This window comes from Neopelma chrysocephalum, unplaced genomic scaffold (genome assembly GCF_003984885.1).
Source record: "Neopelma chrysocephalum unplaced genomic scaffold, ASM398488v2 Primary Assembly neopelma1_141, whole genome shotgun sequence".
Classification (NCBI taxonomy): domain Eukaryota; kingdom Metazoa; phylum Chordata; class Aves; order Passeriformes; family Pipridae; genus Neopelma; species Neopelma chrysocephalum.
The window spans coordinates 1,231,147-1,246,995 of NW_020897803.1; the positions used below are offsets into that span (position 1 = coordinate 1,231,147).

Consider the following 15,849-nt stretch of genomic DNA (forward strand, 5'->3'; position numbering starts at 1 on the left):
GCCGCCGGTGCCGCCTCAGCCCGGCCCGCGCGGCCGGAGGCGGAAGGGGAGGTGTCCCCGGAACGGGCGGTGTCCCCGCGGACGGGGCGGTGTCCCCGAGGCAGGGGCGGTGTCCCCGAGGCAGGGGAGGTGTCCCCGAGGCAGGGGAGGGCCGGTGTCCCCGCGGAAGGGGCGGTGTCCCCGCGGCGATGGCGGCCCTCCGGATCCAGAGCGACTGGAGCCGCGCTCTCAGGTGCCAGCGGGGCTCGGGCCTGTCCCTGTCCCGTTCCCTGTTCCCGGCTCCTCTCCCTGTTCCCTGTCCCGGCTCCTGTCTCTGTTCCTTGCCCCTGCGCCGGTCCCTGTTCCTGTTCCCTCTCCCCGTTCCCTGCGCCGATCCCTGTTCCCTGCCCCAGTCCTGGTCCCTGGTCCCGGCCCCTGTCCTTATCCCTGGTCCCTGTCCCTGTCCCGCTCCCTGCTCCCGGCCCCTGGTCCTCACCCCTGTTCCCTGTCCCGGCTCCCCTCCCTGTTCCCTGCCCTTGTCCCGGCTCCTGTCTCTGTTCCTTGCCCCTGCCCCGGTCCCTGTTCCTGTTCCCTCTCCCCGTTCCCTGCCCCCTGCCCCAGTCCTGGTCCCTGGTCCCGGCTCCTGTCCCTGGTCGCGGCCCCGGCCCCTGTCCTTATCCCTGGTCCCTGTTCCTGCCCCTGTTCCCTGTCCTTATCCCTGGTCCCTGTTCCTGCCCCTGTTCCTGTCCCTGTTCCCTATCCCTGTCCCGCTCACGGCCGCTCCTTCTCTCCACAGCAGGGACGAGGGCGAGGCCTGGCTGAGCTGCCGCTGCCCCGGTGAGTGGCCGGGGGGGGCCCTGGGGGGGTCAGGGGGGATCGGGGGGTCCTGGGGGTGACAGGAGGGTTGGGGGACCCTGTGGTGCAGAAAGGGGTGGGGGCAAGTTGGGGGAGTCGCTGTGGTTTTAAGAGGGGGTGAAGATTATTGGGATCCCTGGGGTTTAGGAGGGGCTGGGGGAATTTTAGGTCCCTGTGGGTTGGGGGAGGTGGGAGCATTTGGGGACCCTCTGGGTGAGGAGTGGATGCAGGTGGCTGGGGGGTCTCTGTGGTTTAAGAGGAGGTGGGTCCAGTCATTAATGGGGTCGTTTTGGGGTCCCTGTGGGTTAGGAGGGGAAGGGGACTATGGGGGGATCCCTCTGAATTAGGAAGGGTTGGTGGTGTTTAAGGTCTGTGTGGGGTCTGTGTGGGGTAGGAGGGATTGGAGTTGTTTGGGGTCCCTGTGGCTTAGGAAGGGTTGGGGGTATTTGGGGTCCCTGTGGATCAGGAGGGGCTGGGGGAGTTTGGGTCCCTGTTGATCAGGGAGGGTGGGCTGAGGGTCTCTGTGCCGTGGGGGTCTCTGTGCTGTGAGGTCTCAGGGCTGCCCCTTTTCTCCCAGGGAAGCCCACCCTGTATGGCAGCGTCACCCGCCGCGGGCTCAGCTCCGAGGGCATCCCGGACATCGCGGCCTCCGAGGGATTCCTGGTTCAGGAAGTCACCAAGGTGCCAGGGCTGGGGGGAGGAGGTGTGTGACACAAAGGGGGGACACTGTGACAGCCCAAAGCTGCCACCCTGCAGGGTCCTGTCCAGCCATCCCAACCTCCCGCTGGGCACAACCCTGGAGCTGCTCTGGGACATCCCACAGGGATGGGGCTCTGTGTTCCTTCCCACCTGCATCCTTGGGAGACCAGCCCAGCACTGACCTTTCTGTGGGTTTCCAGGCTCTGGGATCCCCCAGCTGGTCACAGCTCTTCCTCAGCAGGACCAACAGCACGTCTAATTCCTTTTTTTCCCCTCTCTCTTTCCTTCCTTAGAAAAGCATCCTCATTTCTTGTCCTCACGAAAATGTGTCCACAAAGTTCCTGGCCCCGTACACAACTTTTTCTAGGATTCATCAGAAAAGTGTGAGTATCCTGTGAGGTGGGAGGGGACTCCCTGGAGGTGACTGGGAACTCTTCACAACACATCCCTGACCGTGGTGTCCTCGTGCTGGGGGGGGGCCTGAAGCGTGGATTGGTGTGTGCGGGGTTGGAATGGACATGGAACTGTGATCTTGTCGTGGTTTAGGAAGGGTATTCCCCAATTTAGTGTTCCCAGTGGATGGAGAGGGGAATTGGAGGCACAAAAGATCAGGGATTTAGATAAGAACGATGAACAATTTACTGGGAACAGCAGTGGAATAAGGAAACTAACAGAAACAAAACCACAAATTAACAGTGTACAGGCCAGGGAACAATCCACATGGGAACGCTCACAGTGTGCCACCCGAATATCCCTGGGATCCCTGGAAAACTGAACCCTGTCCTGGGCAAAACCAGGACATTCCCACCCCTTATTGTAACTCATCTACATCGTGCCCAGATCCTACCCCTCCCAGCTACATCTACACACACGAACATGGGTCTCATTCCCATTTTTTCGCTGGATTTCTGAGCCTTACGAAACCAATCCAGTCCATTCTTTGAGACCTCGCTCTCTTCCAACACTTTTCTTCGGGAGCTCTTCTAAAGCACTGCTTTAACCCAAAAATCGACTTTGGATTTGCTGTAGTCATTCCATTCAGGAAGCCCAGGGATGTCTTCAGCAAGGAAAGCAGGGCTGTAGCAGACAGGGCATTTGCCCCAAATCTCCAAGACTTCCATTTCGATGCATTCCCTGTGGAATTCATGCCCACATTCCAGTTCACACCCATCTTTGCCTAGCATCTCATAGCATACTCTGCACAGATAATAATCACGGTCCTTTAACCACCTATCCAAGGGCAAGAACTTAACCCCTGCGAGGCGGGAGAGCTCTTCCTCGTACTGGCAGAGACGGGCGGCCAGTCTGTTCACCGTGAGCCGTGCGCTCCATCTGATGGCTGGGAATGTCTGGGAGTAAGGCCACGGAGCGCTTTCTCGGAGCCTGTGCCACGTGTAGAATGTACAGAAAACTCTCCCTGGATCCAGAGGGAACTCCTCCCTCTCAGTCCCCTCGTAGAGCACCTGCAGCACAGCCAATTCCCTCAGGTACTGGACACCTTCCTCCAGGTACTTCCACCTGTGCCTGGGCACAAAGAGATTGTTCTTGGCAGGATACCATTCCTTCACGCTGGACAGGAGCCTCTTCCAGAGGCTGAGGGGTTCTGCCGTCTTCCCGATCCCCTTGTCAATGTTCACTTTCCAGGCCAGGCATCCCAGCTGCCTGGCTTCTCTGCCATCCAGGGTTATGTCCTGTGCCCCGAAGGCCCAGCACCGCGCCAGCCAGGCCAGCACCGACTCGTTCAGCTGGCGCCGGAAATACCTCCGGATATGGTGCAGCCTGTCCAGGCACGGGCACTGCAGGCTCAGCGTTGCCCCTGCCTCCTCTTCTTCTGAGGACCATGTTTCCTCTTCATCCCTCACCAGGGGAACTGATTTGCTCTTGGATTTCTTCAGGACAGGGACCACTGCTCCCGGCAGGGCTTCAGCTGCAGTTTGAGTGGCCACTGATTTGCCCTTGGATTTCTTCGGGACAGGGGCAACTGCTCGTGGCAGGGGTTCAGCTGCAGTTTGAGTGGCCACTGATTTGCCCTTGGATTTCTTCTGTAGAGCTGCAGTTTGAGTGGCCAAACTGCTCGTTGTTCCCTCTTGCCCCCGGGGTAGCTGCCTGGCATCCAGCAGTGCCCGGTAAGCACTGGCCAGGGCCCAGCACAGGGCAATAAGTCGCTCCTCTCTGGAATTGTCACGGCATTTTTCTTTCAAGTATTCTGCCATTTTATCAGGGTCCTGTAGTTGTTCAGGGGTGAACTTCCAAAGCACTGGAGGAAAATAGTCCTCCAAAAGCTGGCCGATTTTCTCCCACCTTCCCTGCCACTCCTGATTACACACCCTGGGGACAAGTGCCGGGAAGGCCCTGCTAAAAAATCCTCTTATCTCTCTAAACACGGTGCAGACCACGCCTCTAAGCATGTTGTAGACCGTGCCGAGGAAACTTGGCAGACAGAGCAAAACGAGGATGCTTTGCATAACATTGAAAGGCAAGTCAAAAGCTCTTGTGTACATCCTGAAGGAGTAATCAAGGTGGAAAAGCTGGAAAAAATAGTCCTTCCCTGTCCTCCCCGCGGATCGGGCAGGTTTATGAATGGACTGGCGGACGCAGAGTGTCACGTCACAAATTACTATCGCAAGGAACAGCACCAAGACAGCGATGAGTCCTTTCTTTGCCCTGGGATAATACTTCAGGATGGGCTCGAGCGGGTGTTTATAATAAGGGCTAAAGAGCATAACCCACAGGTAGAGGTGCAGCCACCCTGTATCCATTGCCAGTGCTCGGATCCGAATCGTCCCCGACCCGCTGCGGGCAGATCTGTTCTATCCCAACCCTTCCTGCCCCCGAACTAGGCTGGGGGGGTTTAGGGATGGAATTCCCGAATTCCAGCCGGTGGCTGGAGAGGGGAATCGGAGGCTCAAAAGGCAGAGGACGGGGGCTGAGATAAGAACAACTCACTGGGAACAGCAGTGGATGGAACGAGGAGCGAACACGCGGGATGCGGCCGGGAAGGAGGAAACGCGTTTTCCCGCGTTTCCTGTTTGTCCCGCCCGCGCATGGAGGGGCGGGATCGCATCCCATCCTGGCCTTGCCCTCTCCTACCGCCGGAAAAGTTAACCCTGTCATGACTGGAACATTCCCTTCCCATGGTGGATCCGCATTTCTTGTTCCTGCCTCGGATTTCGCCGCTGCAGCGTTTTCTCCCAGTGCACGGGCTGCGAACGCAATTAAAAAAATCTCAGTGCAAATGCAGTTACTGGAATCACAGAATCCTTAAGGTTGGAAAAGACCTCCGGGATCATTGATTCCACCCTGTGCCCCGTCCCCACCTTGTCCCCCAGCCCAGAGCACTGAGTGCCACGGCCAGTCGTTCCTTGGACACCTCCAGGGATGGGGACTCCAAACTTCCCTGGGCAGCCCCTTCTAGTGCCTGACCACCCTTTCCAGCAAGAAATTCCTCCTGATGTCCAGCCTGAGCCTCCCCTGGCACAGCTTGAGGCCGTTCCCTGTCCTCCTGTCCCTTGTTCCCTGGGAGCAGAGCCCGACCCCCCCCGGCTCCCCCCTCCTGTCAGGGGGTTGCAGAGCCAGAAGGTCCCCCCTGAGCCTCCTTTTCTCCAGGCTGAGCCCCCCCAGCTCCCTCAGCTGCTCCTGCTGCTCCAGCCCCTTCCTCAGCTCCATTCCCTTCCCTGCACACGCTCCAGCCCCTCAGTGTCCAAGCCTATGAGGTCCTTGTTTCCATATTCGGGTATCATCACCTAGAACTGTACAATGATGTACTTAGCACGTCTCCACCAGTACAGAATTACTCTCCTGAGCAGAAATAGCTCTATAAAGCTAATTTTTGGTGCTTTTCCCCTCCTGCAGATCACCTGCCTTGACATTTCCAGCGGTGGAGGACTTGGTGTGTCCACCAGCACAGATGGGACCATGAAAATCTGGCAGGCTGCCAACGGAGAAATAAGAGTAAGAGCATCTGGATTTGATGCTTTGTGTTGGGTGGGACATTCCTGAGGTCCTTTGGCCCTGACTTTGGTCAGGCTGTTCACACCCTGGGAAAAAAATCTGGCTTTTGAATGAAAAGCTGATTTGAGGTTTCCCATCTTGGAGGCTTTAAGTCAAATCTGTTGGGAAGGGTGTCTCTTCTCCCGAGGGGAAATGTTGCTCAGCAATCCAGAGTCCCAGGGTGAAAATGGAACGGCTTAGGAATAACAGGGAGAGTGCAGCAGATGGGGTACAAGCACTGAATTTGTTCTGCAGTAGAGAAGATTATTAAAAAAGAAATCATTAAAGAAGATTATATAGATTATTAAAGAAATTGTAAAAGAAGACATTAAAAAAGAATTTTTTTAGAAATGTTTCTGTGCTGGATTAACCACATCCTGTCTTATCAGCCTGCTCAGTGAAGGTGCTTCTTGTGGAGCTTGACCTTCAGCTCCTTGTTTGGCAGAGGATAAAGACATTTAACCTGTAATTAGAAGCAGGTTTAGTGTCCTTTGCTACATAATTAGCTGCTCAAGTGGTAGAGGGAAGCCCAAAGTGTCACCTCTTCACCTCAAATTCAGACAAGCCCACTCCAGCAACACAAACCCTGAGGATTTGAGCGTAATCCTCTTGCCCACGTGGGAATTCCAAGTTTTCCAGTGTCGCAGCTCCAAGATTGCTTGGCATGAAGGTGATGACAATGGAACTAGCACACAGTTCTTTGTTTTTCCAGAGACTGTTGGAAGGCCATGTGTATGATGTGAATTGTTGCAGGTTTTTCCCATCTGGCCTCGTGGTGCTGAGTGGGGGAATGGATGCCCAGCTAAAGATCTGGTCAGCAGAGGATGCCAGCTGTGTAGTGACATTTAAAGGTCACAAAGGAGGTACAGAGCCTTTAAAATGCTTCATCTGCTGTGTGTGAACTTGCCTTGCACCCCAGGGCTGATGTTCAGTCACCAGTACCTTTTTTAAGCTCCGAGAACTTGAATAAAAAGGTTGGGAGTTGTTTGTAGTGGAAGAAACTTGTTTTCCTCTCCAACCTGTTTTTTCTTCATTAATTTAAAAAGAGGGAGGGTGCAATACAGCAGCTTGTTGCTCCAGAGGTGGAGGCCCAGGGATTCTGCTCCTCTAGGGCAGTCTCAGCTCTCCAGAGCTCCATCCTGCTTCCAGGAGCTTTGCTGCCTGCTCTGGGAATGCCTCCTGCTTGCTCTCAGATTATCCTGCTCACCTTCAGTAGTGCCAGGGCCTCTTCCTTTTGGTTTTTATTTGTTTTTTTTCTTGCCCAGAAAACTGTGCAGCAGTTTATTATTATGGACTTGCAGCTCCCTGTGCTGGTTAAAGGGAGTAAAGCAGGACAAGAGCAGCTGGGAGGATACTCAAGTAATCTCTGGAAAGAGGATTTGGTTTCCAGGACCCTCCACTGGGAGGGTTTAGGATTTAGGCCCAGTGCTTTGGCAGGAACCTGTTCTGCTCCTGTTTTACACCTGGCCCAGAGCACAGTGGCCACAATCTGCTCGTGGCAGGTGGTTCCTTCCCAAGGGATGGCAACTGGAGCACTTGGGTGATCCTGAGCAAGTCCAGGTGAGGTGTGGATGTGGCATCAGATGCCCAAAACGCTGCCCAAAATTATCTGTTCCCCAAGCAACCAACTGCTCTGGTTTTCTGTCTCACAAGGTGCTGGGCTTGACTGAGAGATAATTAAACCCCTAAACTTGATTAACTGAAAAACCCATCTTACACTGAACCTGGCATTGTCCTAATGCAATTTGGTGATTGGAACTAGAATGTCTTTGAGGTCCCTTCCAATTCCATAATCTATTTGTGTGGATTCAAAAGGCTTTGGCACAGGTGTCCTGTACCCAAACCGTGCCAGTGTCGGGACAGTGCCTTGGCCGTGGCTCTCAGGGTGACTTTATTCCAGCCCAAACTGCTGCAGTCACTCTGCTTGGCTTAATCCTTGTCAAGTTTAATGACTCTTTCTGTAGAGAAAGTGTCAAATTAAATCTCCTGACCGTCTGACTGTTCCCTGCTAAAAAAAACACTGTGTCATTTTTCACATCCAGATTTGACAGCCCGCAGTGAAATAAAGTAGTTAGGGGATCTTAGCACCTGCACAAGCTGCTCTTTGGGTGTTGCTGTAGCTGGATAACAGGGAGGCTGCTTTTGGGATTATCCAGGGATGAACTTGGGAACATTTAAGAGTGCCAGGCCAGGCTGTTTTCTGCCCAAATTAGTTTTGTGCGGTGTCGGCTCAGTCTGAGGTGAGGTGTTGCTGATCATTTGATGGATAATATCTTCCCTTTGTGCCAAGTGGTGGCTCCCACTTGTAAGGTTTTCTGGGAGCTGCTTCCTTCCACAGGCACCTTTTCCTAGAGGCACAACTTGCCTGTGTGTGCCTGGTGTCACTGGGAACAGTGGCTTGGGGCGTCGGGTTCGGCTTGGGAAACGAGGTGCTTTTTGTGCGTGTCTGAACACAGCCTTTGCTTCCACGCAGGGATTTTGGACACTGCCATTGTGGATCGGGGCAGGAATGTCCTGTCCTGCTCCAGGGATGGCACTGCCCGGCTCTGGGACTGCGGGAAATCCGCCTGTCTGGGTGTCATTGCCGACTGTGGCTCCCCCGTGAACGGCATCGCCGTGGGCACTGCCGACGACTCCCTGAACCTGGGCACGCCCGAAAATCCTCCAAGTAAGGCTCTTCCTCTGAAAATTCCCCTTCACTTCCCTGTCCCAAACTGCTGAGGTTTGTCACCAGGATTCCCTTGGGAAGGGAGCAGAGCGCTCCAGCCCTGGGCAGCAATTGAGCCTTATCGAGCAGTTTGGGGGATTAAACTGAGCTGTGCTCCATTACCGGCCGTCCTGGTGTCTTGGGATCTGGGGGAATGTTGCCCCAAGTTCAGTGGCAGGGATCCAAGCTCTCAGGATTTGATGCCATCAGGATCTGGTGCTGGAATGACCTGTTGTCCTTTGGCCAGGTGAACGTGAGGTCGGGACAGAAGGGAAAATGCTGCTGCTGGCCCGGGAGGACAAGAAGCTTCAGGGAGTGGGACTGCAGAGCAGGCAGCCGGTAAGGATCTGGGATTGCCAGAGCATTGGGGTGAGGAATTGAGCCAGGATAAACCTAGACAGGTAAAACTGGTCAGTGTTATCCCAGCTCCGTTTCCCACTGAGGTTCACACTCGGTTTGTTCCCAAATTTCCAGGTGTTCCTCTTCGTGGGATCTGACGCCTTCAACTGCTGCACCTTCCTCTCGAGCACCTACATCCTGGCAGGGACTCAGGATGGGAACATCTACCAGCTGGATGTGAGGAACACAAAGTGAGTGAGTGCCTGGGGCTGGGAGGCTTTGAACACCCAGGGTTTGATGGGAAAAGAGCTGGATGGAGGGGGCTGGCAGGCAGTGCCACTTCCAAGGGATGTGTCCTGTGGCACCAGGAGCTCCAGAGCCTCTGGCAGCCAGTTCTTTCTCTTGGGAAGCACTGGAGAGGTTCCTGCTGCTTGGGTGGGTGATCCAATGGGATGCTCTCTGGAAGGTGCCTCCTAAAAGGCTACAGGTTCCAGGCAGATTCCTTAGTTTCTGAAAAGTTTTTCCATCTTGAGCCGTGACAAAGGATCCTCTTGGCATAGCCTTACCTTGCAGATTATTGCTTTTTTAATATCTATGTGATTATTCATTATAATAATATAATTATATATAACATATTAATAATATTATATATAATTATATTAGAAATAATTATATTGATATAATATATATTGTGTATAATATATACATAATAGATAATGTATATTAATTTATATTCTATATATATTCTATATTTTCCCTATATAGAATAATTCTGTATACTATATAATTATAATTATTATTTCTTTTATTACTTTTATTGTTAATTCTATATTATTGTTTATTAATTATATTAATTCTATTACTTATAATAAATATTATAGTTATATAATTATTAGTTATGTCAATATACTGTGCATATTATATTATATAAATATCTGTATTATTTTATGTATCTATACATATATATATAATCCAAGTACATAATAAATGTAGATAAATTGAGCAGAAAACTTCTTAACATCAATATCACCCCCCCAAAAAAAAGCACAGCCCTTTCCTTTCCTTCACCTGAAAGTCTTTGTAGGATCCTGATCCTCATTCCAGTGTAGGACTGGAACTGAGCTGTGGAATTTTCCTGGTATTCCCTGAAGAGAATCATGGAATGGTTTGGGTTGGAAGGGACCTTAAAGCTCATCCCATTCCAACCCCTGCCATGGGCAGGGACACCTTCCACTATCCCAGGTTGCTCCAAGCCCTGTCCAATCCGGCCTTGGACACTTCCAAGGATGAGGCAGCCACAGCTTTTCTGGAAAATAATCCTCATCCCTTGTTTCTGCTCCTTTTTCCAGTGCTCCAATCCAGGTCATCCACAGATCAGGAGCACCAGTGCTTTCCCTGCTCCCATACCAAGATGGATTCATTGCCAGCCAAGGTAATTCCAGTGCTGTGTTGGGAGAAATCCTGTAGTGGAATCAAGGAACTCTGTGCTCTTTGGGAATTGTCCTCTTGCCCCTTTGCCTTGTGTCCCTCCAAAATGGGGCCTCCAAGGTGCATCTCACCCATTGGAGCCTTTTCCCGCTGGAATTTCCATCTGTAATTAACAGCTCATCTCCCTAATTGGCTGATGTCCCTCCCTTCCAGGGGATGGCACCTGCTTCATCCTCCAGCAAGACCTGGATTATGTCCTGGATCTCACCGAGGCCGACTGCGACCCCGTGTACAAGGTAAGGAATACGGAGTGTCCCTGAGGAGAACCTGGAAGAGGGAAAACTGCCTTTTCACACAGTTGACTTTTTGAGCTTATCTTTAGTTTTCCCTCCTAAATATTCCCAATGTTTTGCATAAACAAATCCTCTGTGGTATTCCCTGGCTTCGTTGTGCAGGAGCAGAACTGTGGAGTTGGAGTGGCTCTGGCAGGACTGTGTTTCTATAAAAAATGTGGATTAAGGATCCTGGAAAGATCCTGAGGGAAAAAGCAGGATTTTATGTGGAAGTGTCACTTCCTGTGTAAAAACTGCTTTTTTTTCCCCCCTGTTCCCCAGGTGGCTTCTTGGGAAAAGGAGATTTACACGTGCTGCAGAGACGGGATAGTGAGGAGATACCAACTTTCTGACCTTTAAGTGTTTGAAGAGACCAAATAGAGAGGAAATGTGTCAGGATGGCTCTTCCAAGCTGATTTTCCTGGGATGTGTATGCACAATTTGAGGCTTTTGTGGTGGCAGATCATATTTCTTCCTTCGACACAACTGGGATCAAATTTTAATGTAGAGACGATGTTGTGTTGCAATGGAGTTGTTTTGGGGTTTTTTTTTCAGTGCTGAAAAAGTGCTGTTTGTAGGGGGGAAAAAAATAAATGGGGGGTGGGGGGATGCTGAAAGTGACTGTGTCACAGTGTGGAGTGAAATAAAGCGGCTGCTTTGATAACACCGGTGTGGGAAAGGAATTTCCCAAGGAAATGTGGGAGGTTTATAAGAGAAAAGGGATGGGGGGCAGAGTGCGGAAGTGACGAGAGAACTACAACTCCCGTGATGCCCCGCGCGGCGCGGACAGGAAGTGCCGCGGTCGCCATAGCAACGGGACGCCATGGGCGTGGACTACTACGCCGTGTTGGAGCTGGACCGCGGGGCCACCGCCGACGACATCAAGAAGGCGTGAGGGACCCCCGGGACCGGGGGGGTTCTGGGGGCCCCGGGGGGGAGCGGTGGGAGCGGGGGCGACCTCGTGGGTGGCTGCTCTTGGCCTCCCCGTGTGCCCCACAGCGGGACTGGGGCGGGGGTGAACGGGCTGGGAGGGCTGGGAAGGGCTGGATGTGGGGATGGGGTCTCTGCTGTTCCCTACAGAGGGTCCAGAGGGCTCTGAGGGCTGGAGCCAGGCTGGGAGAGCCTCTGCTCTGGAGCCAGGCTGGGAGAGCTGGGGGGGTTCACCTGGAGAAGAGAAGGATCCAGGGAGAGCTGAGAGCCCCTTGCAGGGCCTAAAGGGGCTCCGGGAGAGCTGGAGAGGGACTGGGGACAAAGGATGGAGGGACAGGACAGGGAATGGATTCACGTGGACAAAGCACGGGGTTAGATGGGACATTGGGAAGGAATTCCTGGCTGGAGGGTGGGGAGGCCCTGGCACAGGTGGCCCAGAGAAGCTGTGGCTGCCCCATCCCTGGAAGTGTCCAAGGCCAGGTTGGAGCAACCTGGGCTAGTGGAAGGTGTCCCTGCCCACGGCAGGGGTGGGATGAGATGATCCTTAAGGTCCTTCCCGACCTAAGCCATCCCACGATCCGCAGCTACCGGAGGCTGGCCCTGCATTACCACCCCCTGAAATGCAAGGAGCCCTGGGGACCCTCGAGGTTCCGGCAGCTGGCAGAGGCCTACGATGTGCTCAGCGACCGTAAGTGGGGGTGGGGGGTTCCCTTCCACGGATTTTAGGGACAGGAGGGGCTGGAAGTGGGTGTGAATCCCTGGTTCCTGGCGCCCCGGGGAGGTGCCACCAGCTGTGTGGCCCACGGCCCAGGTGGGAGCCGGCACCCGCTCCGACATCCATCCCACCCATTGCTGGGAACCCCCTTGTGCCGCCTCCACCAAGCAAATCCCAGATCTCAGGCTGAGGCTCTCCCCCATTCCCAACCCCTCCTTGTTCCCTAAGCCATGAAGAAAGGCATCTACGACAAGTTTGGAGAAGAAGGGCTCAAGGGTGGCATCCCCCTGGAGCTGGCCAGTGACAACCCCTGGAGTGTGGGATACGTGTTCCACAACAACCCTGAGAAAACCTTCAAGGAGTTCTTTGGTGGGGACAACCCCTTTGCAGGTAGGATGGGGGGTTCTGAGGGGGGTGGCCCAGACCCCATCCATAGCTGCTGTGATTCCATGCTCGGAGCTTTAAGCTTTCCAGGGATGTTTCCCTGCCCAACTGCTCGGGGATCCCTCTGGTAATTGGAGTTTAGATCCTGACTTCCCCCAGCCGTGGGTGAGAGAGAGGGCTGGAGGAGCATGTTCAGGCTGTCAGCTCTCCCCAGCTGCTCCTGTGTCCTTTTCTGGGAGGATTCCCACCAAAAAGAGGGATTAAGGAGGCAAGGCTGCCATAAACATGAGTGAGGCGGAAACACTCCTGGAAAAAAAAACACTTCAGGTGGTTCTGGGTGGGAGAAGAAGGGAGGTGAAGACCCCCGAGTTCCCCCCGGCTCTGACCCGAGGGAGGGGCCATCCCTGTGCTCCCTCCTGCAGAATTCTTTGCCGAGGATGGCTCGGAGGTGCTCCTGCCCTTCGGAGGGCCCCGGGGCCGGGGGGCGCTCCGGCAGGACCCCCCCGTCGTCCGGGACCTCTACGTGTCCCTCGAGGATCTGTTCCATGGCTGCACCAAGAAGATCAAGATCTCCCGCAGGGTAGGGCCCTGGAGCTGGATTTTGGGATGGGCTCTCCCCTCTCTCCATGTGGGATGTTGAGGATTTGGGGCTGTGCTACAGGGAGGGATCGGCACCAAACCCAGCAGGAGCTGAACCAGTGTCCTCCTCTCCTGGCTTGGCAAAGGGAATTCAGCACGGGAGGTGATGCAGGAGCTGGTGGGAAGCAAGGGCTGATTTTGGAGGTGGGTGGAGAAGGAGCTTGGCATGTTCAGGGCTCCCACAATTCCATTTTCACGTCGTGCTGTGCCCTTTGTCTCCTGGATACAGCCCTGAGTTTCTCCTGCTCTAGGACAAGAGGAAACTGCCTCAGGTTGTGCCAGAGGAGGTTTAGGTTGGATATGGGGGAAAATTCCTTCCCTGGAAAGGGTGGTCAGAATTGGAATGAGCTGTGGGCAGTGCTGGAGTCCCCATTCCCGGAGGATGTGTGGATGTGGCACTTGGGGACAGGGGTTAGTGGTGGCCTTGGCAGTGCTGGGGATGGTTGGATTTGATGGTCTCAGAGGGCTTTTCCAACCTTAGTGATCCCACATTCTGTGATCTGATTTGGACCCACCACAGAGTACAATCCATCCTTTCCCTGTTCTCTGCTGGCTTGTGCCAGGGGATTGGAGCAGCCCTGACCCTCCCTCTTTGGTGTCCTGCCCAGGTGATGAACGAGGATGGCCAAACCAGCACCATCAGGGATAAGATCCTGACCATCGATGTGCAGCCGGGATGGAAGCGCGGCACCAGGATCACCTTTGAGAAGGAAGGAGACCAGGTAATCCCAGGATCCCAGAGTTCTTAGGGCTGGAAGCAACCTCACCCTCCATGGAAAGAAGTTCTCCCATGACATGAAGTTCTGGTCTCCCATTGCTGAGGGCACTTGGGAGCACAACCAGTGGAGCAATTCCAGCATTCCTGTGTTCAGAAACACTCTGAGGAGCCATTCCTGCCTGGATTTTCCTCAGATTAAAAGCAATAATTGGAAGGGGTGGTTTCCTGCCTGGCACTTGGGAAGCCCAGTTTGATTTCCCTTGGCTGAGCAGGAGTCTGAGAAAAGATTCCTTTTTTCCTTAAAGAAAGAAAATACCTTTCCCCTCTCCAGCTGAAAGCGGCAGCAAAAGATCAGGAATTTGTGTCAGCTTTCCCTGTGTAAAATCATTTCCAGGTTTGCAAGGCCAGGTTGGATGGGGCTTGGAGCAACCTGGTCTAGTGGAAGGTGTGGAGGGTCTGTGGAAGGCGGGTGGAACTGGATGAGCTTTATTATCCCTCCCAACCCACCCTGCGATTCCATGATTCCATGATCTCTTTTTTCCCCTCAATTTTAGGGCCCCAACGTCATTCCAGCTGACATCATCTTTGTTGTCCAAGAGAAGCTTCACTCAAGGTTTAGAAGAGTCGACAACAACCTCATTTACATCGCCTCAATCCCACTGGGAAAGGTAAAGAGCCCAGGGAAGGGATGGAGCTCCACCTCCGGCCCCTGGGGCTGCAGGAGCAGCTCCCGGTGCCGCTCCGTGCCCGGCAGGCACTGACTGGATGCACCCTGGATGTGTGGACACTGGATGGGAGGCTGCTCAACATCCCCATCAACGACATTGTGGAGTAAGTGCTGCAGGGAAATGGGGCTTTTCCACGGATCCTGGTGAGCACAGAGGTGAGCGGGAGCTCCGAGGAACCTCCAAAGCCTTTCCCAGCAGGTCTGGGGCTGGAGGAGGAGGAGGATGCACACAGGGGGTGACTCTTCTGGTCTGGGGCTGGTTTTGGGTGGATGGGAGTCACGAGGGAGATGAGGGTGGATGGTGGAGCCCAAAATAGGAGGAAAAGTCTCCGGTTGAACTTGACCTAAGAGAGCCCCGGGGGGCTCTGCAAGTGGGGCTGGGGATCCTCATGTTGGGATCATCCCAAGGCTCCTCTCAGCCCCTTCCTTTGCTTGGCAGCCCCAGGTACTGCAAGGTGGTTCCTGGGGAGGGAATGCCACTGCCCCAGGACCCCCAGCAGAAGGGGGATCTCCTCATCTACTTCAACATCTGCTTCCCCAAGAGCCTCAGCCCCGAGATAAAAACGCTCCTGAAAAACGCCCTCGTGCCTGAGTAACAGTGACCTTCCCCCTCTGCTCCCTCAACCCCTCTGTGCTGCAGCTCAATAAAGTCCATTTCAGTGTTTATTTGGTTTGATTTTCCTGTGTAATACAAGCACTGGTCATTACTCTAAGCTGTTCCCCTCCTTCCATGGGTGCAGCCCTGGATTGGGACCAGACTCCCTCTTTCTCCTGCTGCTCTGGAGAGAGGATTGTGCCAAGGCTTCTGAGCAAAGGAAAACAATCAACCAAACCAAGGGCAGTGCTCCTGCCCTGGATCCATTCAGCACCACGTGTTCTCCAGTGTTTTCATCAGCACTGATCCATCTAACCAAGGAAAACAATCCCTGTTCCCTCCCTTCTCCCTCACACCTCCCCTAATGTGATCCTTGATGTTCCAAGGCCCTGGATCTCTCCTGGCTGCTGTTCAGTGTTTGGTTTGGTAATAAAAGCAGTAAATCAGTAGGAAAGGAGTGAGAAAAGTGGAGAAAAGTGGAGACACTTATGGCTGTGCCATGAGAGACAGGAGAAACCTCCTGACTGCAGCTTCCAGAGCAGGAGCTTGGGATCTCTGTGTCCTCCACAGGTGAGGAAAGAGGCTTCTTCCATGACTAAAGGTGGCCTCCTCCTTTGGAGGTGTGGAAAGTGGAATGGATCTTTTGCCAGGAGCCCCTGGGGTTTCAGAGTCCTGCAGTTTTTATCCACACTTGAGCTCTGGGAATCCACCAGCTGGAAAACTGCCTCCATCCAGGCCTCTCTCCTCTTCAGCTGACAGGGTCGAGGAAAGCCAAAAAAGAGCCTGAACAGGAGAAAATGTGCCAGAGCAGA

The 15,849-nt window shown here is 53.8% G+C and overlaps 2 protein-coding genes across 4 annotated transcripts; both read left to right on the forward strand.

The window, feature by feature from the left end:
- Window positions 1-95: 95 nt before the first annotated feature.
- Window positions 96-10,995, forward strand: PAAF1 (proteasomal ATPase associated factor 1). Of its 3 annotated transcripts, none has more exons than XM_027699775.1 (12): window positions 96-232; window positions 779-816; window positions 1,412-1,515; window positions 1,827-1,916; window positions 5,386-5,484; window positions 6,236-6,386; window positions 7,997-8,191; window positions 8,478-8,569; window positions 8,705-8,820; window positions 9,919-10,001; window positions 10,211-10,293; window positions 10,612-10,995. In XM_027699775.1, the coding sequence occupies exons 1-12, from the start codon at window positions 189-191 to the stop codon at window positions 10,687-10,689; spliced, it is 1,173 nt and encodes a 390-aa protein (XP_027555576.1). In that variant the 5' UTR covers window positions 96-188; the 3' UTR covers window positions 10,690-10,995. The 3 variants fall into 3 exon arrangements, with proteins under 3 accessions (XP_027555576.1, XP_027555575.1, XP_027555577.1); XM_027699774.1 differs by having other exon boundaries at window positions 97-232; window positions 776-816; XM_027699776.1 differs by lacking the exons at window positions 96-232; window positions 1,412-1,515 and having other exon boundaries at window positions 776-816.
- Window positions 10,996-11,109: 114 nt separating this feature from the next.
- DNAJB13 (DnaJ heat shock protein family (Hsp40) member B13) lies at window positions 11,110-15,108 on the forward strand. The gene is made up of 8 exons (XM_027699777.1): window positions 11,110-11,220; window positions 11,844-11,947; window positions 12,203-12,364; window positions 12,781-12,938; window positions 13,606-13,719; window positions 14,270-14,383; window positions 14,470-14,546; window positions 14,882-15,108. Exons 1-8 carry the CDS (start codon window positions 11,153-11,155, stop codon window positions 15,036-15,038), a joined length of 954 nt encoding a protein of 317 aa, XP_027555578.1. The 5' UTR covers window positions 11,110-11,152; the 3' UTR covers window positions 15,039-15,108.
- The last annotated feature ends 741 nt before the right edge of the window (window positions 15,109-15,849 follow it).